Source organism: Cervus canadensis, chromosome 11 (assembly GCF_019320065.1).
Source record: "Cervus canadensis isolate Bull #8, Minnesota chromosome 11, ASM1932006v1, whole genome shotgun sequence".
Taxonomy (NCBI): domain Eukaryota; kingdom Metazoa; phylum Chordata; class Mammalia; order Artiodactyla; family Cervidae; genus Cervus; species Cervus canadensis.
The window spans coordinates 60,327,767-60,353,408 of NC_057396.1; the positions used below are offsets into that span (position 1 = coordinate 60,327,767).

Genomic DNA, 25,642 nt, shown 5'->3' on the forward strand with positions numbered 1-25,642 from the left:
TTCCTGAATGACAGGAAGCAATGCTATAATTGGGCCAGGATGATCCAGGGTGGACAAAGTGTTGGCTTAGATTTCATCTTGGCACTTCACCTTGTTTATTATACAGAAAAACAAAGCCAGCTAAGGGGCAAAGCAGAATTCTGTTGTGCATTTCTTTCAATCAGAGGAGAATGGCATGCAAACACCTTGGTATTCTTATGTACCTACCCACCTGACTGTATCAGATCCTCCCTGTCAGCAGATAACAGAGGATTTGTCTCATGGCCCCAAATTAATACTGGGCTCATCCCTCATTGAAACAGAACAGAGTGATACTCACAGCCCCTCTCCATCACATGGCGGCTTAGAAGAAGACAAAGACCACTCAACGACCGCTACTCCAACATCTATCAGTAAGGACTGGAAAGCCCACGTGGCTTCAGCTATTGAAAAAAGATCAATAAGGCATGGGTGCTTTTACAATGTCTTTGGTGGAGGTGCATCAGTTGGCTGTTGTCATGCTGTTACTCCTGATCAGAAGGTGTGGCTGGTGACGGTTCTCTGTCTTTTCTGCTTTGTAGATCTCTTAGAAGCCATTGTATATTAAATGCAAACTTTCTTTTCTTAATCTTCAAGTTTGGGTTTCTTAAATCCTAGAGTTAATGAGTTTGTTTAAGAGTAGCAAATTGCTGGTGTGTGATTGGGTGGAAAAATCTGAATTATAGCACTCTCTATTTTCCTTGCAATAATATTTTTTTTCCATTTATCCTCTGGACCACAAATCCATGGTGCAGGTGAGCAAGAAGCAGTGCAAGGAAAGGAAGGAATAATCAAAACCTCACATCTTTGAAACTTTGCGTTTGCTATTCCAACTGCACAGCCTAATTTTACCTTTCAATTCAGTAACACGTTTTTTCCTCTTCATCAGTGGTGGGTTCAATTGACTAAGAACTCAAGATTATGTAGTCCCTGAGTTTCAAGGTAACAATTCTAGAGGCATAAACCGTATTTGAATAACCCAGGCAGATATTGCAATGAATGTCTCTTCTACATATTAGGATCGCCACTCTCTTCCACTGAATGATGTCCAGGTGGTATTGACTGCAAAATATTGATTCTGTTCAATAGGGTGACAAACTGCACCATCTTTTGCCCCATGCTCACAAATAACAAGTGGAAAGTTTTTGCAGCAATTGCACATGCTGAAGACAAGCATGTTTTGGGTGGTGGTCTTACAAATGTGGGTTTACCGTTGATTCCACCTCCACACAGATAGGAACGATGGCAGAAGAGGTGGAAATCTTCCTGAAGATGCAACTACTTCAGTGGAAGGTTACACTCATTTTCCAGACACAAATGAATATACAACCCTCACCCCAGTGACCCCTACTAGGACTGGGTCCCCTGGAGTTACTGAAGTTACTATTGTTGGAGATTCCACCTCTAAGGCTGATCTTACTTTACCAGGTAATTTGGGCATTTGATATCTGGTTTGCTTTCTCTATAGGAAGAAACAACACATACTTTCATATAGTAAAGAACGTCTTCTCTGTGTAGACTGTAATTAGATTGATTCGTGTCATGGGAATGGCTTTCATCACAGGTCGTCATTCTAATGCAGTAGATTTACTTTAAATGAATAATACTTTGATTTACCTGTGTAATTTCCATTTATTTTTTGTGACTTGGTTGTTATGGTAGAATTTCTTTCTTTGTCTTATTCCTGACCTTGTGATATATTTAGTTGAACCATATGAAATCGACATTTTTGTAAGTAAAAGTAGTCAAGTATCAGTTTCATTTGATTCAGCTAATATATGTTGCTTATGTAAGGTTTTACCCAACTTGTGAATAATTTCCCTATACTAATGTCTTTGCTCTGAAATTATTCTTTTATTGGTGATAGATTGGTGAATTTTATTTTTGGTGAAGGGCTTATGGATACCTCTTCTAATTATGGTATACACTTAAACCTTTATGATTTAATCTACATTATGACTAGCTACTCTTTCTCAGACAGGGAGGCCTGGCGTGCTGCAGTTCATGGGGTCGCAAAGAGTCAGACACGACTGAGCGACTGAACTGAACCAAACTGAACTGACCCTTTCTCTTGTGAGAGCAAAGAGTTGATTGAAGATGACTTATTCAATTAAGTTACACATGGACCTAGCCATCCTTCCCACTTCTACTTTTGTTTCTCTGTTTGCATTAAGAAACTAATATTGAAGAAAAGGGAACTGCAAAATACTTACCCTGGCTAAGAAACTAAAATTGAACTCTCTCTTCCTGGTGCCAGATATTTAAGTGTTCTTACTATTCAACCATTAAGGAGTATTAAAGATCCATTATTTTAAACATATATATATATGTAGTAGCACATGTCTTTTCCTACCCCATGCCCCCTCAGATGAAGAGTAAGTCTCATGAGAACTCAGTATTTAAAACAGATGACAGGTGTGATGCTGTGACTGGGACAGAATGCCATGTGCTTGGCCTCTATCCTAGAGCCCACATGCTTGGGCTGCCCATCTCAGGGCTTCAAGGGAAACAGTTTTAAAAAATCCTGACCTCAACAGTTTTGGCACAACAAAGCCCCTTTACACCTGCTGGTTCTTTATTCGGCATGGTTCTGCCCTCAGTTATTAAAAATTCCAAGTAGCCGTGTCAGTATTCTTCTGGAGAAATGAATTTTAGAGCACTGCCTGGTTTCTTTTGGCAAAATAAGGCCCTTTATGCAACCGAGTGAATTTAAATGGCAGTTTTAATAGTCACAGTAGCCTCAAAGGATTACATAGCCTGTTTGTTAGTCAATAAAATGCTTTCTACAAAATCGATAAATTACATACCCTGATCCCTTCTGCATTCTGCAGTGGTACAGATGGATTTTCCATAGTTCTCCATGGATTAAATGATCTATCATCCTTGATTTTCTTCCAGAACACTCAGTTAAGGCTAACTTCTTCCCATATATTTTTTTCTCTGCCTTTTTGCTCAATGTTAAGAATGAAAACATCAGTTGTAGTGGTTGTGGTCTTGGGTGGTGATGGTGGTGATGGTGGTGGTGATGTTGAGTGCTTTGGTCTCAGCATTTCAGCAGATGCTGTTTTCAGCTTTTCTAACCATCAGCCAAGGAACAAAGCGATCTATCTCCTCCATACAATTGTGTAAGCGATTACAGGTCGCCTATCTCCACTTTCTCTAAATAAGGACATAGTGAAGATCAGGTTACTGTGTATTCCTTAGAGGAATCTTTCATAATGGGTGACCATAGCCATTTTATGAACCTGTTTTGTTTTGCTTCAAGATTCCATTATAACTTTAGGAAGTGTGTGGGGAGGAGGGGGAGGAACCAGAGTTTCCATATGCTGAACCTGAGATTTGACCTGTGGATCCAAATTTTAGCAATTCATGAACTTGTTTCGATGTAAAGCCTTCTGGTGATGGATGTTTGAAAAGATGGGGTTATATTAACTCTTGGTGTTGAAAATACAGATTTAAGTTTTTGGAAAATATGATTTGAAATATATTCTAATAACCAGGTATACCTTAGCCACATATTAGTTAACTTCCCATTTCTTTTTCACTTATTTTCAGACTTAATTTTCTCTAAATTGAATTGACTTTTCTCTTTGAATCCTTACTGATTCAACCCCAAGATACTTAATGAACAGACAAAACATTTCTCAATTTCCTACCTCAGAGAAATCTCTTTTTTTTTCCATTTATTTTTATTAGTTGGAGGCTAATTACTTTACAATATTATAGTGGTTTTTGCCATACATTGACCCAGAGGGATCAGGTGGAGAGAAATCTCTTTAAATGTCCCATGCCCTAAGCCACAGAGTACATGCATTCCCAATGATCACATCTATCATAATTCAAAGCACATAATCATTATGTCAAAGACACAGTATCAAATCCCAACCTCAGACTTGCCAAGACATCATAGTATTTTTGGTAGAGTTACAATTTGGGGGTTTCTCCTGAAGCCACACTTCTTATGGTCATCCTTACTGATCTGTGCTGTCCCGGTTTTTAAAATTTTGCTTGAAGCTCTAACCCACTCATCAGTGGATGAAGCAATGAACAATAATTCATATCATGGACCCATTCAGACCTCCTTTGTCATTATTTTTGGTTACCTTCAAAAGACTTTGCGAGGGGCTGTATGAAAATGCACAGGTGAGGAAGCCCAGATGGTAATGGAAGTGAACACATGGTTTTGAACCTTTCTCTGTTGCTCCTTACAGGAGACTACGGCTCATCCCGCGACCCCAGTGGAAGGTCCTATACAACTCACGCATCTGAATCAGCTGGTGAGTTTGAGCTGCTTTTAGTCACTTACTGTTACCATCATGGAACCTGCTAATTATTAATGATGTATGAGTCATGTGTCCCCGAAAGTTGTTCTCATACATTGTTTGCATGTGTCACAATCACGGGGTGAACTTATTAAACTACAGTGCTGGGCCCCATCCTCAAATGTTTCTGCTTCAGTAGGAGTGGAATGAAGCCTGAGCATTTGTATTTCTAGTAATTTCTCTGGTGATGCTGATTCTGCTCAGACACAGACTCCACTTTGAGGATGACTGCTTTTGAGAAAATTCTTCCATCTGAAAAAGTCAGGAAAAATTCAAGCAGTCGCTCAGTTTAACACTGCATTTTACCAGAGTGATTAAGAACATAGATTTTAAAGAAAGAATGGCCTGGGTTTGATTCCAGCTCCTTCACATGCCAACAAGGGACCTTGTTTAAAGGATCTGAGGTTTGATTTCCTAACCAAAAAAAATTGGGATGATAATAAATTGTCACAGGGCATTGTTTTAAAGGGGCATTCCCAGTGGTTCAGTGGGTAAAAAAAATCTGCCTGCAATGCAGGAGACACAGGATACTAAGGTTCAATCCATGGGTCAGGAAGATCCCCTGGAGGAGAAAATGGCAATCCACTCCAGTATTTTTGCCAAGAAAATCCCATGGATACAGTCCATGGGGTCACAAAGAGTCAGAAGTGACTGAGCATGCACACACATGTGCATGTTTTAAAGACTAAATGATGTATACCTGTAAAGTCTTTAGCATAATTCCCCTGCTCACCACACATGGCATAATAACTAGCCTTTACTGAGAATTTACTGTGTGCTGGTGGCATCGTTCTGAATACTTTACACGTGTTAGGTTGGACTGTCTGAAACTGCCATTTCTGTATATCAACAGTCAGTTATTGGTGATTCCCTATATTTCATCTTTTATGTTCTCATTTAATTATGTCAGTAATTGTATTATCTCAGTATTACAAATGAGGAAACTAAGACCCAGAGAGGCTAAGCACCATGGCTGAGTTGACTTGGTAGAGTTGAATGGTGGAGCCAGGTTTCAAGCCCAGGGATCTTGTGTTGCCTCTCAGAAGCATGATCTGGAGAGATTCCCTGTAATGACCGTCATTATTGCCATAATTACTGTAACGATCATGCCTCTAGAAATATCACTCCAGCCAGCAAAAGTCTGCCATGAGGCAGGTTGACTTGTGATCACTAATGCTGGGGCTCCTGAAAGGTTCTGCCAGGGCTGTCTCACTGTGGTCTCCCTGATTATTGCCAGCCCAGGTGACCCCATGCCAGCCAGGTAGCCCCATATGAACTATTGTCCTTCCCTTCCTTCCCAGCTGGGAGTTGGGTTGCCTCCAAGCTTGAAGGTTCACACACTTAAAGCAAATATGGAAATGGATATTTACATGGTGGCTTCAGTAGTAACTTACCCTGTAAACAGAGCACAGGGATGTAGGAGCCCAGTAGAAATGCTTCTAAAATAAAGACAGAAGTCCCAGGCTCTCTGGCGGCCTTGGGTAGAACATTTAACCTTTTCCAGTTTCAATTTATTAGTGAAAAAGGAGATCAAGACACAGGCCTCTCTTACCTCCTAGAGCTCTTGTGAAGAGCATGCTGCATTAAAAATATGAAAGTGTTTTGAAAATTATATGGAGCTGTTACTGTAAGGAGATGCTCTTTAGTTTTTCATTTCATTTTGGGGTGGAGGTGCTCTTTAAAATCAAGTGATTTCAGCCACTCCAAGCATGGTCCCTGGACCAGTGGCAGGGATATCACCTAAGAGCTGGCTGGAAATGCAGACTCCCCAGACCACTGAATCAAGAACTGCATTTTATCCAGGCCTCCCCTGCCCTGCCCCCACTATGCAGTTTGTATGTACTTTAAAGTTTGAGAAGCACTGTTCAGACTTTTTCCTCACAGTGCGAGCCAGCTGTCCACGTGTCTCAGATTGGATCTCACCCCCCAAATGCATTGTCAAGCATCCTTCTTTGCAGAACTTACTTCCCCAACCAGCCCTACCCCGGCTGGATTCCCAGAGCTCTAGGGTGCAAGACCAGGCCTGCTGGGTCTCATTCGTCTTCTCCAGCTCTTTCTTGAAGTGAGAATCAGGTGGGCGGGGCTAGTCTCTTATGTTTGCTTCCTGAGCAGGTGTGTATTGTTCAAATGGAAGGTTTCATCTGGTTGTGCACACACCCAGATCTTTCCTTGCCAGGAGCACTTTTTATGAAAATCAAAATAAAGAGATGATGACCCATTGATGGCCTCCCGTTCAAATATCAAAGGCTTCTATGAGTCAGAGACAGACCAACGAGAGTGGCTGTACCTCTTAGGTGGTTTTCCAGGCAAAGATCTCTAGTTTAGACAGCTAGTATCCCATGACCTGTTCAGGCTAACACCTGCCAATAATGACCAAGGCCTCTGGGAGGCAGCTAGAGGAAGCCCCTTGGATTCCTTCTGATTGATAGAAGACACTGTCAAAATGGCCTGCTGAAACAGCCAGATGTCCAGTAGAATTTGTTTTGCTCCATTTTGAGTTTAACTAGTACATTGAATTGCATAAATAGGAGCCATTCTACTCAAAATAACCACAGCCATCAAAATTTCAGAGTTCACCATGCACAGTCAGAAATTTGACTCTGAGAAAAGGCTATTTAAGTTCTGCCCATCTTCACGGGGTCACAAAGAGTCGTACACCATTGAGCAACTGATGGACAATGACAACATCTTCATTCATTGATTAGCCAAACAGACTTCCTGGGTTTTTTTCTTCCCTGGGAACCCACTGCAGGATTCTGCAGTGGATTCCCATTGGGTAGGGGAAAAGAGTTCATTTAAGGGGGAATTTTTCACATTTTGTTTTGAAACAGTAGCGGAAGCACAACACACACACGCGCGCGCACACACACACACACACACACACCCCTCAAAGCTTTCATTTGGGTGAGTCTCTTCACAAAATGCCTTCGAAGTTTCATTTAAAACATGATTCCTCCCTCATTGTGATGAACCTCCCGTTCTGACTTCTGAATTCTTTCTCTTGTGATTCTTCCTGCTTCTTTCCAGTTTGGATTCTTTGTCTCCTTATTTGGTTTTGTAGCAGCAGAGAATGTTGTCTTCTCAGAAGTGCATGTTTTAGGAATATAAACATATTAGCAGGCGCTCTCCTTAGGGTGATTTTTCACAAAGAGAAAGGGACATTGCCCACCCCACCCTACCTTGAATCCTTTTTTTTTCTTAATGTTTATGACTATTGAAGATGTTGGACATAATTTTTAGATTTGCTTTAAACTACCCAAAGCATTTGAATCCCCTGGGGATCTTGTTAAAATGAAGATTCTGAGGTTTGGGATGAAACCTGAGGCTGTGTATTACCAGCAAGCTCCCACAGTGATGTTGCTGGTCTAGGGTAGCAAGGTCTTAAGTTAAAAATAGAGAATTGTAATGTTACTGAGTGCAAGATTGTACTGCTTGCTCTACAACAGGCCAGTAAATCAAGAGATGAGTTGTTGGAGCAAGGATTAGTGACTTTATTCCGAAAGCCAGCAGAAAAGATGGTGGACTGGTGTCCCAAAGAACCATCTTGCTTGAGTTAGAATTCAGGCTTCTTTTATACTAACAGGGACAGAAGTGAGATTAAACTTTTCCTGGTTTCCATCAGGCTTGTTAATTTCTTCCTTCCTACAGTCATTCACAGGTGGGGCTTGTCAGGATGCTTCCTATGAACTAGACCAAGATATTTTAACTTAATGCTCATTCCTTGGAAGGCAGGGTTCCCAGAGATGGGCCACTATGCATAATTTAAGCTTATAAATAGGATTTCTTTAATGATTAGCTGGTAATAGAAGCAAAGGTTCTTCACTATTACAGTTAACTGCACACAATTACCATTCTTGTTCATGTCTTTAAACCTCTGTAAAATGATGATGAAGCAGATTCTATTATTACCCCCATCTTATGAGTGAGAAAGCAGACCTGGCGAGGGATGACTTGTCCCAGCAGATATTACTGGTGAGAGACAGGGGTAGGACTTGAATCCAGGGCTATCCTGAACACTGCATAGTACTACTGCTGAGAATTCTCATACTCTTGATGAAAAATGACATTTCTAAACCTTACCTTTCATCAAACTGAGCTTTTCTGGAGAGATGTGTCTTTCATACAACACATAATGGATGTCTGTGGCTTGGATCTATAGCTTTGCAGTGATGTAGCATGTAGAGTTTGGCCTTCTGTGTTGCTCTATGAGAAACTCCTGGTTACACGTTCCAGACTTTGTTGAGAGATGTTGTTTTTTCTCCTTAGGACACTCAAGTGGGAGTGAAGAACATGGGGCAAACACAACCTCAGGTCCTGTGCGGAAACCTCAAATTCCAGGTGAGTTTTGAGCTGTGAAGGAAAAAAAGGCTAAAAGCAGGTCTCTCTGAATGTCACAGAGGGAAGAAGAGACTAGTTGGAAAGCACATTCTCCTACATGTCTACCCTTTGTGAGGCTCCTCTTTGTGAGCTAAAGGGTGAATGACAGTACCACAGCCTCTGGAGAAAGAATGAAACGTTTCCTTCTTCTTTGGTCCCATAGATTGGCTGAGCTCATGTTTGGACCTGTCCCTGGTCTGTCCCAAAGAAGTGCCTTGTTAGTTACTAAAGCTCCCTCCCCAAGTGAGTGATCTTCTTATCCCAGGGGATAGGAACTTCAGGCCAGTTCCCTCTATATTTCCGGGTTTGAGGGTGGATGTGTAACTTTCTCCTCGTGTTGCAGATGATGGGGAAATACAAGAGTCATGTGTGTTGGGTGGAGTGAAAATTTTCTTCTTGTCCCCAAACTTCTTTTTCTCTAGGGACAATCTTTACTGATTTAGAGAGAAGAAAGTTTCAGAATATGGTGAGAGGGCTGGACCACCTGGCTCCCTTGAGCATCAAGATTTAAGGCATTTGAGGCAAATTCTTTCTTTGACTTAGGCTCCAAACTGGACATTTGTAAAGTGGGATTACAGTGAAGGAAGGTTTCCCTAGGGAAGAGCGTGGTGTGGCCTGTGTCCCCTTGCCTCGGCTTACCTGAGCAGAGCATGTGGAGTCGGGGGAGTGGACTAAGGGGGTGGGTGGGATGCAGTTGCTATAATCAGGCAGCAGGATTTTTCCCAGCTCTAGTGAGAGTGAGTGTGGAGCATCTTAGGGCTAGACCCATGGGGAAAGAACAGAAATGATACCTTCCTGTCAGCCTCCACATCTTCTGACTCAACCTCCCTCCCCAAACTCATCTAACCAGGGAAGGGTCAGGCTGAGGCAATACCGAGCAGGATATCAGAGGAAAATGAAGATTCTCAAAGAAGAATAGCCAGTGAATGACTTCCCATCTTTCTGGTTCCTTCAGCCTCAGTTCATTGCATTGATATACAATCTACTTTGCTATTGAATTTATTGATTGTCAAGTTATATTTTAATGCTACAGCTTGGTTTTAAAAACATGTGTGTAACATTTTATTGGTTTACAAGTGATACACTAATTATTGGAGGCATTTTAAAGAATACTGCTGAACAAAAGGATAAAAATATAATTCCTTTGTTATCTACCTCACCATCCAGAATACCATGATAACCATTTTCATGTGTATCCTTTCTGTTATTTTTCTGTCTGATTTCTATACAAACATGTAATTTGACACATTGTTTAGTAAACTCATTCCCGACTGGCTGGTCACAGCTTTCCGATGTCATTACATACTCTTGCCCTGTATCTTAGTACACAATACAATGATGGACCCTAATTCATTTAACCAATCCCTTATTGTTGGATAGTAGATGGTTTCCAACTTCTACTATTATAAATAGCACAGTAAGAAATATCTTTATAGCCAAGTCTGAGGCCCTATATTCCTAGCAGTATAACAAATGGATCAGAGGCTGCACAGTTTGAAGGATTTTGACAAATTTTGCCAAATGACCCTCCTGACCTCTCCACAGGGATGTCATTTCTGCCAGCCACTAGTGTATGATCTCCATTTTTGTTCCTTAATAAAATGTAATGCAAATGCTCTCGTATAGAAAAGGAATGATACTCGTAAGGAACATTCTTTTTATTTATTTAATGATATCACACCAAAGGCATCTACAGGTTTTACGGTTCATTCTATGCTTTTTGGAAATGTGTTTCTCCTGGGGGAACTTGGAAATCTTGACTGGTCATAAGGTATGATAAACAGGCGTGTTAGACAAAGACCTATAGCAAAATGGTTCTTCCACTATTAGCTGGCTATTGGCTAGACCTTTGGTTGGCCTCATGTGTAGAGCTGACTGTAGCTCTTGTTTGGACCAGGTCAATTTATAAAGTGCATTCCCCAAGCTCATGCGTGTCTTTGGCTTCCCACCAGAATGGCTGATCATCTTGGCATCTCTCCTGGCCTTGGCTTTGATTCTCGCAGTTTGCATCGCTGTCAACAGTAGGAGAAGGTAAGGCGAAGCTCCTCAGGGCCTTAACTTTGAAAGGGCATCATTTAAACTTAGGCTATAAAACTACTAAGTATAAAATACAAGCTACAAGGATATGTTGCACAACACAAGGAATATAGCCAATATTTTGTATTAACTTTATATGGAGTGTAATCTGTGGAAATGTTGAATTACTATGTTGTATATGTGAGACTAATAGAATATTGTGAGTCAACTATACTTCAATTAAAAAAAAAAGCCATAGGCAATATGTCCTTGCTACTCAGAGTGTAGCCCCTGCAACCAGGAGCCTCTGCACCCTGAAAGCTTGTCAGAAATGCTACATCTCAAGCCCTACCCCACCCCCCGTATCAGAGTCTGTGTTTTGATAAGACCCCAGGGACTCATGTGTATAGTACAGTTTAAGAAGCTCTGCCCTGGATATTCTTTAGAGAAGGGAGACTGTGATTCTTTGGACATCTGCTTTTAAATGGGTCTTTTGTGGGTCTTAGTTTTCGGGTATGTGATGAAAGTTGTGCAATATCTCACCAGGAAGACATGAAATAGTATACTCATTCATTGATTCATTGGGCTTCCCTGGTGGCTGAGATGGTGAAGAGTCTGCCTGTAATGCCAGAGACCCGGGTTCAATCCCTGGGTCAGGAAGATCCCCTGGAGGAGGGCATGGCAACTCATTCCAGTATTCTTGCTGGGAAAATCCCGTGGATAGAGGAGTCTGGTGGGTTACAATCCATCTGGTCACAAAGAGTCAGACAGGACTCAGCGACTAACACTTTCACTTTGATTCATTGAATAAATATTTATCAAATGTCTTCTCAGTGCACAATAATACTGTATAGAGATTCAAGGACTGGCCCTTTAGCCTGTCTGAGGTCCTTAGAAACCTAGAACCCTTACCTAAAGCAGGCATTGGGTTTGTGATTTTATTTTATTTTTTTGTAATGACACTATTTTCTGCTTTCTGAAAGCTGTCATCAAAAGGATTCAGGTTATGGCCTAGGAAGAGTTCCCTGAGACCGAGGTATAGGAGACAATGAAGAATTTTCCATGGAAAGTCTGAAAAAAGACAGTCACCTCTCTAGAACTGGCATGTGGGCTGTTTACATATCGTCAGACATCTTTTCTCTCCCTCCCTCAACCAAGGCCTATTGTTTTGTAATGATATATCTGCATATACCTGATTCAGCTGTGACCAGCCTCTAGAAATAATGCTACCTTTAATATGAAGCAGAGGAAAACAGTAATTCTAGCATCAGAGGAAATGAACTTTCACAGGAGTACTCCAGAAATATAGCTCTAAATTTTAAGATACTCTAAAGATGCACAATTTTTTTCCAAGAAAATGCAGAGGAACATCAAACTTTTTGAAAATGTCCCTTGAGGTTTCTTCTTATAAATCAAAATAATCTTATTTCCAAGTGGGGCCACACTTATTGTATCATTAGATCATCAAACAGGTCAGAAAATGCCCCTACATTTGGGAAAAGACCTGGGAAAAATTCTAGAATCTTTCTTGTTGTCTTTTGGAAAGCCAAGGAACAGCTAATTCCATTGCCATGTATGGCTCATGCAGTATCTTTCCTTTTTGGAGGAAATCAAATAACGTCATTTTACATTCATACAAGTTAATAAAAGTGCTTTTAAAGTCAAATAGACATGCTGCTATCTGTAAAACAAACAAAAAAATTTAGCCAATTTCATAAGGAACAAAAACCAGGAAAAGAAATCTGAAAGACCTCCTAAAAATCTCCCATGACTAAATGGAAAGACATTTTTTTTAGTTGAATTTAAGTAATATGACTTAGGGAGCCCTTACAAAGAGCCTTTATACTTTCCTTCGGCCTCTGTGTTTTTTTCGTAGATGACTTTTGCTCAATTAAATATGAATTTCCTATTGTTGGAAATCAGTCCTTTTATTCCAGGCCCTAAAATGTACCACTTCTGCTCACATATACAGCCCATAAGCTCTGTGCATGTCACCATAGAAACATTGGCCTCAGATGCTCTCAACGTGGGGGAGAACTCGGAGAAGCATCTCAGCTGTCCCCCGAGTAGTTTCACTTCCCATCATGTCAGCAGCATAAGCAGGCCCCCTTGTTTCCCCACCCCTTCCTCCCAATACCGCTGGTCACCCTGGCAACTGGCAAACAGGGACACACAGGATCCCGTAGAGTGAGCGTCTCACCGGGAAAGTAGCTGCTCGGATGCTCTGAATAACCATGTCCTGATTTGATAATCGAAAACAGATTTGCCACAGAGCTAAAGACTGATTAACGGCTGCAGAGGCCCTGGGATGTACACTATGATTCTAAAGCCACCAGCCCATTTCTAATCCTCTCAAAAGGCAGAGGCCTTTCTACTTGGAGCGTGGCATTCTAGAGGGATACAGAATCCTATTTTCATCAAAGAAAGTTTGTTTGAAGAGGCCTATTCCAGGTATTCACTTATTCAGCAAATGTCTTTTGAGGGGCAGCTGTGACTGTCAGCACTACAGAGGAGGAAGAGATGAAAACAAAAAGGGTACCATGCCTTCTCTGCAAGAATCTTGAGGTTTTGTGGCAGTATTGGCCTGTTCACTTTGAGTCAGCTATTGTTTATTGCCAACATACTCTGGGCCAGGCCTTGTTACGTGAATTACAATTAAAAGATAGAAGTGGAAAATCATTAACTACTGAAGTTGACGTTGGAGAATTAAACATGGGCTTCCATGAAGTGATCTGTGAGTTCCATCGTCTTAAAGATGCCGATTTAGGGGTCCTGTAATTTCTCTCGCCTTCCCCATCCCTGTCATAGCCCACATCATTACCTTTCCTGCTGTTCTCTTTATAACCAGAGTCCTTGAATTGCACCTTTCCAGTGGAAATCAGAACTTTATTCACTCTCTGCAAGAGTCAACAGCTCTTTTAGGAGTCAGTTGGATTGGTAGATATTGGATGAGACTGAAGAGAAGAAGTTAGATGCCTTTCTCTTAAAGAATTTATCGGGTTTGTGTGAAGAGGAGAGAGAAACCTGCACAGAAGAGCAATGATTAAGGAATGTTTCTGCATCGATTGTGCAGAAGAGGCCTTTGCCCGCTTGCACTGTCATGGGAATAATCATCCTGCCTCTCCACCCCAGAGGGCAATCATGCACCCTCTGCCTGGGGTGTCCCCTCCGTTAATCTCCATGACTTAGAAATGTCTTCCTTCTTTTAAGCTGCAGCCTAGTTCACTCTAATCTCAGCTCACCCAAACTCCTGCCCTCTTCAACAGAGCTGTCCGGGAGAACTTTCTGTGCTGACAGAAGTGTTCCACGTTTGTGGTCATATGCAACCATTAACCAGTTGTGGCTGCTGAGCACTCATAATGTGGCTAGTTCAACTTAAGAAGTATATTTTTGATTTTATTTCATTTTAATTAGTTTATATCCTATGGCTGGTGTCTACTGGATGGAATGGCAAAGCTCCAACATACTGCAAAATAGATCTCTAAATGTCTTTCAGGACTCTCAGATAGATGAGACATAAGACCAGTCTTGTTTTCTGGTCTTTTTTTTTTTTTTTTGCTATTGATGTTGTTTTTAAGGAAGGGGAGGAGGCCAGAATGATCCCTGTGGTAATGGATTAGAACTGACAACACCAGTATGAACTTAATACAGATGTTTACATATAAAATTATTTATTTATTTTTATTTTTTGGCCACGGCATGTGGGATCTTGCTTCCCAGTTGGCTCAGTGGTAAAGAATCTGCCTGCCAAGCTGAAAACACAGGCTTGATTCCTGGGTTGGGAAGATCCCCTGGAGTTGGAAATGGCAACTGACTCCAGTATTATTGCTTGGGAAATCCCATGAACAGAGGAGCCTGGGGGGCTACAGTCCACAGGGTCGCAAAGAGTTGGACACAACTGAGCGACTAAACAACAACATATAGGATCTTAGTTCCCCAACCAAGGATTGAACCTGCAACCCCTGCTTTGGAAGCTCAGAGTCCTAACCAGTGGACTACCAGGGAAGTCCCAAGGCCAGCTGTTAAGTTACCTTACTGCTTAACTTTTAAGATAAACTCCTCCAAGCCCTAAAGAATATGTTCCCTGGCTTCTAAACCCCACACAGCCTGCCCACCCACTCCTGGCCAGGCTTCAGCCTGGCAGCTTCCTCATCGTGAGGTTACTTGCGTCCTCAGCTGATGCCTGAGGTTGAAGGGGAAAGGAGATACAGGCAAGATGTGGTTCAGTAAAGATCTCTGACCTTTAGAGTCAGAAAGTCTAAGTTGTAAATACTATGGTAGTTCCTGTTATAACTAGCGGGGTAGCTTTGGGTGATATGCTTGACTTCTTGGACTCAGAAAAGAGATAGGCTGGATCACCTCTGAAGTCCCTTCAGCTCTAATGTTTCTTTTTAAATTCCTGTAACTAATAAGAAATAAAAAAATTAGAGCTTGGTTTTTAAAAGTACTTATGAATTGCCCGGAGCACCAAATATTGGGCTGAGTTATTTATGAGCATCAACCTGCCCTCCTGAAAAAACTCAGACAGAAAACAGAGACACATAAATCCAGAGGGAAACGGGGGCAGGACCAAACCCAAGCACAACATTCCTCCGCCCTGCAGGTCTAATGTTACCCACTTTCAAAATCAGCTTCATTTAGGGTAATAATGTTAATCCCCACCTCGCCCCCTTGCACAAACATTTATTTTATGATTATAAATCACTTTCCTGCACTGTTTCATCTACCCGTCTGGTGGATGAATGGAAATTACTTTAATAAGATACCTTTTCTCCAAAGACCATCTGATGCAAACTATTGGGTTGACCAAAAAGGTCATTCAGGTTTTTCTGTAAGATGTTACGGGAAAAAAACAAACTTTTTTGCCAACCCCGTATTATATATAAAATGGATAAACAACAAGATCCTACTCTATAGCATAGGCAACTATATTTAATATCCTGTGATAAACCATAATGGAAAAGAACATGAAAAGGAATATATGTATGTGTGTATATCTGTTCAGTTCAGTTCAGTCATTCAGTCGTGTCCGACGCTGCAACGCCACGGACTGTAGCACCCCAGGCCTCCCTGTTCATGACCAACTCCCAGGGTTTATTCAAACTCATGTCCATTGAGTTGGTGATGCCATCCAACCATCTCAACCTCTGTCATCTCCTTCTCCCGCCTTCAATCTTTCCCAGCATCAGGGTCTTTTCAAATGAGTCAGTTCTTTGCATCAGGTGGCCAAAGTATTGGAGTTTCAGCTTCAGCATCAGTCCTTCCAATGAACACCCAGGACTGATCTCCTTTAGGATGGACTGGTTGGATCTCCTTGCAGCCCAAGGGACTCTCAAGAGTCTTCTCCAACACCACAGTTCAAAAGCATCAATTCTTCGGCCCTCAGCTTTGATTACAGTCCAACGCTCACATCCATACGTAACTACTGGAAAAACCATAGCCTTAACTAGATGGACCTTTGCTGGCAAAGTAATGTCTCTGCTTTTTAATGTGCTGTCTAGGTTGGTCATCTTCCCTGGGTTGGGAAGATCCTCTGGAGAAGGAAATGGCAACCCACTCCAGTACTCTTGCCTGGAAAACCCCATGGATGGAGGAGCATGATAGCCTACAGTCCTCGGGGTCACAAAAAGTTGGGCACGACTGACTGAGCAACTTCGCAAGGTTGGTCATAACTTTTCTTCCAAGGAGTAAGCATCTTTTAATTTCATGGCTGCAGTCACCATCTGCAGTAATTTTGGAGCCCAAAAAAATAAAGTCTGCCACTGTTCTGCATCTATTTACCATGAAGTGATAGATCGGATGCCATGATCTTTGTTTTCTGAATGTTAAGCTTTAAGCCAACTTTTTCACTCTCCTTTTTCACTTTCATCAAGCGGCTCTTTAGTTCTTCTTCACTTTCTGCTGTAAGGGTGGTGTATGAGTATAACTGAGGGTTTTCCAGGTGGGGCTAGTGGTAAAGAATCCACCTGCCAATGCAGGTAGACGTAAGAGATGCAAGTTCATTCTCTGGGTTGGGACGATCTCCTGGAGGAGGGCGTGGCAACCCACTCCAGTATTCTTGCCTGGAAAATCCCATAGACCGAGGAGCTACAGTCCATGGGGTTGAAGAGTCAGACAGGACTGAAGTGACTTAGTATGTATGAACATGTAAAACTGAATCACTTTGCTATACAGCAGAAATGAACAAAATGTTGTAAATCAACTGTACTACAGCAAAATTACATTTAAACAAAAAACTGCAAAAGCAAAGACAAGTGAGATAACCCTTGGTAATTTGAAAAAAACACAAGCAGCACCCACCTTTGGCCTTTTACAACATCTTCATCGTAAATATAACAAGGGGAGTGGAGGTAGCCAGAAGAAACAGACCAAACATTGTTCATGGCTCTGGTTATACTAACAAGTACAGCAAGTGCTTCTTGAACGTTCACTGTGTTTCAGATACTGTTCTAAGTGCTTATCCAAGCACTTAGCCTCGATTTCCTTAATCTACATTGTTCAGAAGAGCAACAGATAAAATGACGGTAAACTCATGTATCCAGTGCCAACCTCTGTTTCAAGGGATTTCCACAGTCCTGTGACACTGGTACTCTTAACAGCCTGGTGTTACAGATAAGAAAGCTGAGGCTCAGAGAAGTTAAGTGAGTTGCCCGAGGTCACACAGTGGTAAGGCCCTCAAGCCAGGCCTTCCAAGCACCTGCTCTTGTCTCTGGATTGCGTCCATATGCCCAGCCCTACGGACCAGCAGAGGTCAAGTGTCCTTCCTCCTACCCTCATCAAGAGTCATGTCAGAGGATACAGGATCAACCTCCTATTCAGGAGGTATAATTTCTACTTCCCCAAACAACTGATTAAAGTTTATGGCCTTGGCAGTTCCAGAGGGAATGGCCCATGATCATGAATAATAGAAGCTTTGTCTCTACAACTGCAAATATCCAGCGGCAAAGTGAACACTTCCAACTTCGTACTTGTTCCAGATCTCCAGATGGTTAGCAGCATGAATAAAGCAAGGGCAGCAGACCCTGGACTTTGGTCATAAAAGCCTACATTTGAATATTGACTCTGTCCCTCTTACTGGCTGTGTGACCTCAAGCTAGTTACTAAACCTCCCTGAGCCTGTTTCCATTGCTGTATAATGGGAATAACAACTGCTTTGTGAGATTATTGTAAAGATTACATGAAATTACATGTAAAGTGCCTGACATTCACGAAGTGTCCAATAAATGCACATTTCCCCTCACTCCCACTCCACTTGTAGTTGTGAGGATTTGCACCTTTGCTTTTGTTTAAGCAACATCTGACTTCTTGGTTTGCACTTTTGCTTCTGTTTAAGCAGCATCTGACTTCTTGATGTGTGGCAGTGATCATGTTACAGGAAAGAGGAAGCGTTGCTTCAGGCTGGGGTGGGGGTAAGGCAATGTCCTGATCCAGCAACAGGATCAAGGTCATGTTCTTCTATAGAGGACCTGCATTTGAGTAATGTTATTGAGAAATCTTAAATAGTGAACGACTTGCCTTATGTAGTTAAACTTCCCATATCTAAGGTTACATGGCAATTAACCAAGGATAAGGGAAAAATCAGTGTGGCCTTATATCTTCCCTGGTGGCTCAGATAGTAAAGAATCTGACTGCAGTGCTGAGTTTGATCCCTGGGTTGGGAAGATCCCCTGGAGAAGGGAATGGCAACCCACTCCAGCATTCTTGCCTGGAGAATCCCATGGACAGAGGAGCCTGTCGGGTTAGAGTTCATGGAGTCGTACAGAGTTGGACACGATTGAGTAACTAACCTTAACACTATACTTCTAGAAAAGCGCTGCCTCATTCTTCTTGGTATTTGCAATAATAACCCTGACAACGCCAACATAGTGATGACTGGGAGAGGAAGTAATGGGACTTTCTTGAATACACAAATCAGAATGATTTACAGTCATCCCGTTGATGGTTTATCTAAGCCTGCAGAAACAGCCAGAGTTTAACAGAGGCAAACATTTCCCTTACATGATATGCTGGAAGGAGAGTTAGAACTTGGGAGTCAGACACACCGGGGTTTGAATCCCAATTCTCTTAGTACTCGTTGAATAACCTGGGACAAGTGATGGAATTTTCCAAGCGCAAGATTTCTTTAGCTGTGATGGGGGATACAATGAGCCCTGACTTCCCATAGCTGTGACCACTGATTCTCAGACTCACTTCAGGTAGCCCGTGAGGGTTTGATAAATCCCAGACCTTGGTCTCCGCCCCTCAAGTTTTCTGATTCAGGATGTCTGAGGTGGGCCTGAGAATTTGCATTTCTAACAAGTTTACAAGTGATGCTTTGGCTACTGGTTCAAGGACTTCGCCTTGAAAAGTGCCAATTGTTAAAAGTCAGTAGGATGAAATATACTCAGATTATCATAAACCATAGTGATGGTGGCATTAACTGTGACAGTGATGACAGAATCATTGTACCCATTTCTCTTACAATTTTTTTTCAATTCTTAGATGTGGGCAGAAGAAAAAGCTGGTGATCAACAACGGGAATGGAACCATGGAGGAAAGAAAGCCCAGCGGACTCAATGGAGAAGCTAGCAAGTCTCAGGAGATGGTGCATTTGGTGAACAAGGGGTCGTCAGAGACCCCAGACCAGTTCATGACGGCAGACGAGACACGGAACCTGCAGAATGTGGATATGAAGATTGGGGTGTAACACCTACTTCATGACCTTGGAAATAAACCACCATTGGAGACACAACCATTACAGGGAGCTGGGACACTTCACAGATGCAGTGTGCTACTGATTGTTTCATTGGGGATCTTTTTTTTAGCATAAAATTTTCTATTCCTTTTTTGGGAGTTTTTTGTGTTTTATTTTTTAAAGTCAGATCCAGTTGATAAAAACAGCATTGCTTTCTGAAATAGGGGCCCAGTTAGTAATCGGCAAGAATTGGACTGTTCTAGTCCCCACCGAGAAGCGTCTCACCTCCCTGAGGTGTGTGATGGGCAGCTTCTAACAAAAGCCACACGTCCATCTTCCTGATCCTCAACCTTCCCCTTCACCCCACTTGCCAGGGAACAGCCACCTGCTAAGGACATCCTGCAGGGCTAAGAGGGATTGGCCCCTGGGAGGAAATTTGAATGGGTCCATACTGCCCTTCCAGCAGCCCAATCCCTGGGCATTTCTTTCTAGTGGGGTTGGGGATGGGGGTGTACTGGTTACACATCCCCTTCTACAGACTCCTTGGAAAATTTTCAAATGCTTCTGGGAAATACCCAAACAGTGAAGCTATTTATCTATAGTAAGCTATTTATCTGTGTTTTTGAAATATGAAAAAACCTTGGAGGTCCTTTGATCAATGTTTTTGTTTTTTTTTTTTTTTTTTTGGTTACCTACCTGGTCAGAGGCATAAAAGGGTTTATACTGGTTCATAATAAACACCTGTACTTCTTCCACCTTAACCCTTTGTGCTGTGATCTTTCAGTTTCCTAACCAGCAAAGTCTGGGTCCCAGCAGCTCATCAGGAAGAGGTGAGGAGGTCCTCCTTGCAAGTCTTCATCTCAGAGCCACAAAGCCCCCACTCAGGCTCACTCACCCGAATCTCATAGAGGACCAGGGGAGACAGTATTGTTTTATTTCTGAGGTTCCAAAGGCATTCTAGCCTGTCCTACAACCAAAATTGTGAGAGGAGGAGCTTCAGCTGCTTTTATGTGTTGATGGCTGCCTATTCTTTCCCCTGAAAGATGGTGAAAAGTCACGTTACATGTGCATGACCGACCCTTTGTGATGTTCCATGTCCTAGACCCTGATGGTGTTGTCCAAAAACAATACGGAAGTGCCTTCCGACCTTCTGTCATAAAAGGAGAAGCCAATAGACATGAAGGAGCACAGACAGTAGCCAACAGACAGGCATAAGTAGGGAAGGTGGATCCTGTCGGAGGATTTTTATGACTGTATTTGTCTATATTTTTTCAAGCCAGTGGTCTCCATCCAAAGCAGTTACTACTCAGGGTTACCTTAAGTGGCTGGAGAATCCCTCTAAAGGTATAGGGCTTCCCACCTTAGACTCATCACCAGATAAGCAGTTATATGGCCAAATAAGAGAATAATGGCTTTATCTCCGCTTGGCAAGTCTTTAGCAGTCTTTATATATAAGTTCAGGAGACTCCGTTGGTCCTAAAACTTCCAAAGCCTTCTTGTAATAGAAGAAATTGAATCTATAAAAATAAGGGGGTCTATAAACTGGGACCTCCTTCCTTAGGTCCCCATAAAAAGTAATTTGTTGCCTAAACTGATTACAACTGACAATGTTTCCCAGCCCAAATATGAAGAAGGAGGAGGAGAAAGAAGAGAAGAGAAAAAAAAAAAAAAGACAGTTCCATGTGAATCAGGGCTGGGCTTACACCAAGAGTGGATTCTGAAGAATATATCAGTATTTAAAGGAGGGTTGCCGGCTTTCTGCTCATTCTGAAACTCAATCTTCCCCATCCACCCTCACAACCCCCTCCCCATCCTGGTCTTTGAAAGTTTCCTTTCTCTTCTGTGGACATCCTCAGTCAGCTCCATAGGCAGCTGTCTGGTGTTCTTTTCATTTTCAAGCCACACTGTTGTTACTGCCGCTGTTGGCCAAGTACCCCCACTAGCCAGAGCTCTCCTGGGCTGCTGCAGACCCAGACAGGCTTATGCAGGCTCTTCAACTTAAATGCAACAAACCACGACAGGGTCAGATTCAAGAAAGCCAGGCCCAGCTCAACCTACCCCAGATTCTCTTTGGGGTCCTGGATAGTCATACAAGTCTCACAGCTAGGGAAGGTTTTCCACCCCTTCTATACATTCCCATCAAGTAGGCTGAAATTTCATTCAGTCGCTCAGTCGTGTCCGACTCTTTGCAACCCCATGGACTGAAGCATGCCGGGTCTCCCTGTTCTTCACCCTCTCCCGGAGCTTGATGAGTCAGTGATGCTATCCAAGCATCTCATCCTCTGTTGTCCCCTTCTCTTCCTGCCCTCAATCTATCTCAGCATCAGGGTCTTTTCTAACGAGTCGGCTCTTTGCATCAGATGGCCAAAGTGTTGGTGATTCAGCTTCAGCATCAGCCTTTCCAGTGAATAATCAGGATTGATTTCCTTTAGGATGGACTGGTTTGATCTCCTTGCAGTCCAAGGGACTCTCATGAGTTCTCCAACACCACAATTCAAAAGCATCAATTCCTCAGCACTCAGACTTTTTCTGATTCAGTTCTCACATCCATACATGACTACTAGAAAAACCATAGCTTTGACTAGATGGACCTTTGTTGGCAAATAACATCTCAGCTTAAAATATGCTGTTGATTTGTCATTGCTTTTCTTTTGAGAAGCAAGCGTCTTTTAATTTCATGGCTGCAGTCACCATCTGCAGTGATTGTTCCATCAAGTAGGCTGAAATAGGAGATTGTTTTCTATTCTCTTTTGGAATTACATATGATCTTCCCTTTCATTATTGTTGTCACCCTTCACCTGGATATAGCTCTGTGTTCTTACAAAAGGAAAAGGGGAGGTCTAAAACTTTCACCCTGCGATGCAATACCCCTGCAACATTGCCTGTGCTCAGGTAGAAGGATCTATCCCTGCCACTTGAAATAAGGACGTAACTTCATGCCATTCCTACCAGTAGCTTGCCAGGTGGCCTGGGCTGGGTCTTAAACTGAGTATTATTTGTAAAAGAAAGGGGCCAGCATTTTATTATTTTGCAGAGCTTAGGAGAGCAAAGCTGATAGTTTTGCAAAGCTGAGGGCTTCAGGTGTAATTTTTCCTGAAAAACCACAAATCTTTTGTGTCTCCTGAGGGCTTCTTTTAAATTAGCATTAGGTGAAAAATAAAATGGGGCAAAAGATACCTTCATATCCATATTTTTCAGATTCTATTCTGGCAGAGATTTCTCTAGAAGAACCTCTCAAGAAATTTTACATCAACACCGTGACAACTAGAATCAATTCATAGCCTCCATTCACTCAATATACCAGTACACAGCAGAGGAGTAGGAGAAAGAAATCACTGATTTCTCTAGAAAGCAAAATGTACTTAAGAATAACATTCACCCTTATGTCATAGGAATGTCTTTTTATAAACCACTTGTGTTGAATTTTCCAAGAATAGCTCATTGTTCATGTATACATGATGGCCACGGTTAAATACTTTGATTTTTCACAGCACACTCTCAACTCTGATTTTTGTATATTTTTTAACAGACCAATAATAATGAGGAAAGCATGCTATGTATATTACTCAGCTGGAAGCACTTATTGGAACTTATTAAAAGGCTACTATTAAAAGAGTTAGTGGGTTAAAAGGGAAATGGACTCAGGAGCCTCTGATTTAAAGGGGTAGGAGGCCTAGGGGGGCAGAGCTGTGATTATTTGGTTGTTTGGGTAATTTAGATGCACAAGGCTAAAGATTTATGAGGTGCCTAGAGCTTCACAATCATTTTTTTCTAAAAAGAAACATTAAATTAATTTCTAACACTTAAAACTCTTCTTTTGGAGAAAGTATAATTTTCCATTAAAAGTGTGTGGTCCACACATTTCAAATTAAATGAGATGCTGTAAAGTGTTAATTCTTTAAAAGCCAAGAACTACCCTTGGCCTTCTAGTTAAAGAAAGGAGAGAGAACATGCTCACCTTCCTTCCCTCATGCAAGGCTCTAAAAAGACAATGAAGAGATATTGCAAAAAGACATAAACCCATGGGGCCAAAGAGGATGGAGGAAGAGTCGATAACAGCAAAAATTTGAAGCTGGAAAGTGATGGTTCGTTGATAACTGAGCAAATTTGGAATAGCTGGATGCCAAGCCAGAGAGGGGAAAGTGCGAAGCAACGAGATTTGTGCAGCAGACCTCGCAAAGTCGTAAGATTTGGCAGCATTAGCTGTTTCTGGATGCGGTGAAGAAAGTGAAGTGAAGTCGCTCAGTTGTGTCTGGCTCTTTGTGACCCCACAGACTGTAGCCTACAAGGCTCCTTTGTTCATGGAATTTTCCAGGCAAGAGTACTGGAGTGGGTTGCCGTTTCCTTCTCCAGAGGATCTTCCAAAGCCAGGGATCGAACCCGGGTCTCCTACATTGCAGGCAGACTCTTTACCGTCTAAGCCACCAGGGAAGCCCTGGTGGAGAAGGGCTCCACCTTGGTGGAGAAGGCAGGTCTCAAATTAGGGAGATGGCTAAATGACTAAGTAGTTGAATGACTGTTCTTCCTCCATTCCAGCAGAAGACGGGAAGATTATTCTCTGAAGAGGGCAAAAAAGAGTCTGACTGTGGAGCAACAAGGCATACACGGTTGACATTAAAAGTATCATTCTATAAAGTGAAGCTGTATGTAAGGAATGTCAGCCTTCCTAGAATTTTCCCCCAACGTGGCTCCCAGAATGTTGGTAGCCATGCACATACAATATGCTCCAGGCAAAACTCAGTCTTCCTGGGGAATCTGATAAACTTCAGAGCAAACCAAAAGATAGCAACAGGATAGCTTCTCAAGACTATAGACCATCATAGCAATCTACAATGAAGATCTCAAACCCTTCCAGGTACATGGGGCTCTTAGCTTGCTGTGGCTCCCTCTTACCCATGAGACAATTCATGGAGAAGAAAACTTTAAAAATAGATATCAGTAATAGTCTCAGTAAGAAAATAAGAGATAATTCTATCTATGAAAGAAGAACACAATGCTATGGTAAAAAAGGAACATTTAGTGAACCTCTAAAAAAGAAGCTTTTTAAAATTCAAATTGAAAGCACAAATTAAAAAAAAAAACAAAACAACAAGTTTGGAAAATAAAATTGAAGAAATATCCCAGAAAACAGAGTGAGGACAAAGCAATGGAAACAAAGGAGAAAAGAAAAGTAGAGAAAATCCTAGGACATCTAACTTACAAATAATAGGAATTACAAACAGAGAAAATGGAGAATATGAAGGAGGAATAATCTAAGAAGTAAATCAAGAAAATTCCTCGGATTTAAAGAATATGAATATCTAGACTAGCTTAGCACAAAGGATGAAAACAGATACACGATAAGACATATCATTTAAAAAATTCATAATAGTCAAGGCAAAGAGATTATCTTATAAGTTTCTGAGGAGGAAAGTGTACATCATAAAGAGGATTGAGAGTCAGAATTAGATTTCTCAACAGCCACCTTGAAAGAGTGAGGACTATGAAACAAGTGCCGTAAAAATTCTAAGAGAAATGTTTTTGAGCTAGAATTCTAATGTAGCCAAACCACAAATTAACTGTAAGGGCAGAGTGAAAACATTTCATATCTGCATTATCTCCAAACCTAGTCATCCATTCCCAGGCTAATCCTGAAGGATATACTCCATTAAAGCAAGGGAGTTACTAAGAAAGAGGGAAACATGAGGTTCAGAAAGCAAAGTAAGAGGAACTCCTAAAGACATAATAAAAGGGAGCCCCTGAGCTGACACCTGATTGCTATAGCATGTCTCAGGAACAATCAATCCAAACTGGAGTACTGATTAATAAAGGAAGTAATAAATGCCTTGGCTTTGTTGACCTCTAATTAAAAAGGTTATTTTTCAGTTATAGCAGCTAACTACTGATGCATTTGAAAACCACTCCAAAGCACAGCAATTTAAAATAACAAACATTGGTTATTTCTCATGAGTCCTCTCATTGATCAGGTGCTTCTGGGATCTGGCCAGGGCTCTGCTGAGCATGACTGAACTGCTCATGGCTGTACTTAGCAAACAGGTCAGCTAGAAGTTAGCTCATCTGCCATGGCTTCATCTCGGATGGGTGGGACCATTGGAGTCTCTTTCTGTGTGCCCTTCACACACGTCCAACTACCTAGTCCAGGTGTGACAGGGTTCCAGCTGAGGGCAGGTGCCCACAACACTTCTTGAGGCCAACAACTTCTCCTCTACCCTAACACTATTATGCTATTCACCAA

The 25,642-nt window shown here is 41.8% G+C and overlaps 1 protein-coding gene across 8 annotated transcripts in view; it reads left to right on the forward strand.

Moving 5' to 3' along the window:
- CD44 (CD44 molecule (Indian blood group)) overlaps positions 1-20,168 on the forward strand; it is an 88,992-nt gene extending 68,824 nt beyond the window's left edge. For 5 of the 8 annotated variants that reach the window (XM_043481333.1, XM_043481337.1, XM_043481336.1 and 2 more), the window contains 6 exons: positions 303-392; positions 1,252-1,446; positions 4,230-4,295; positions 8,607-8,678; positions 10,670-10,748; positions 19,215-20,168. In XM_043481333.1, the coding sequence (XP_043337268.1) occupies positions 303-392; positions 1,252-1,446; positions 4,230-4,295; positions 8,607-8,678; positions 10,670-10,748; positions 19,215-19,419 (707 nt within the window). In that variant the 3' untranslated portion in view covers positions 19,420-20,168. The remainder of the gene's footprint in view (positions 1-302; positions 393-1,251; positions 1,447-4,229; positions 4,296-8,606; positions 8,679-10,669; positions 10,749-19,214) is intronic. The other 3 variants (XM_043481334.1, XM_043481340.1, XM_043481341.1) reach the window with 2 other exon arrangements.
- The last annotated feature ends 5,474 nt before the right edge of the window (positions 20,169-25,642 follow it).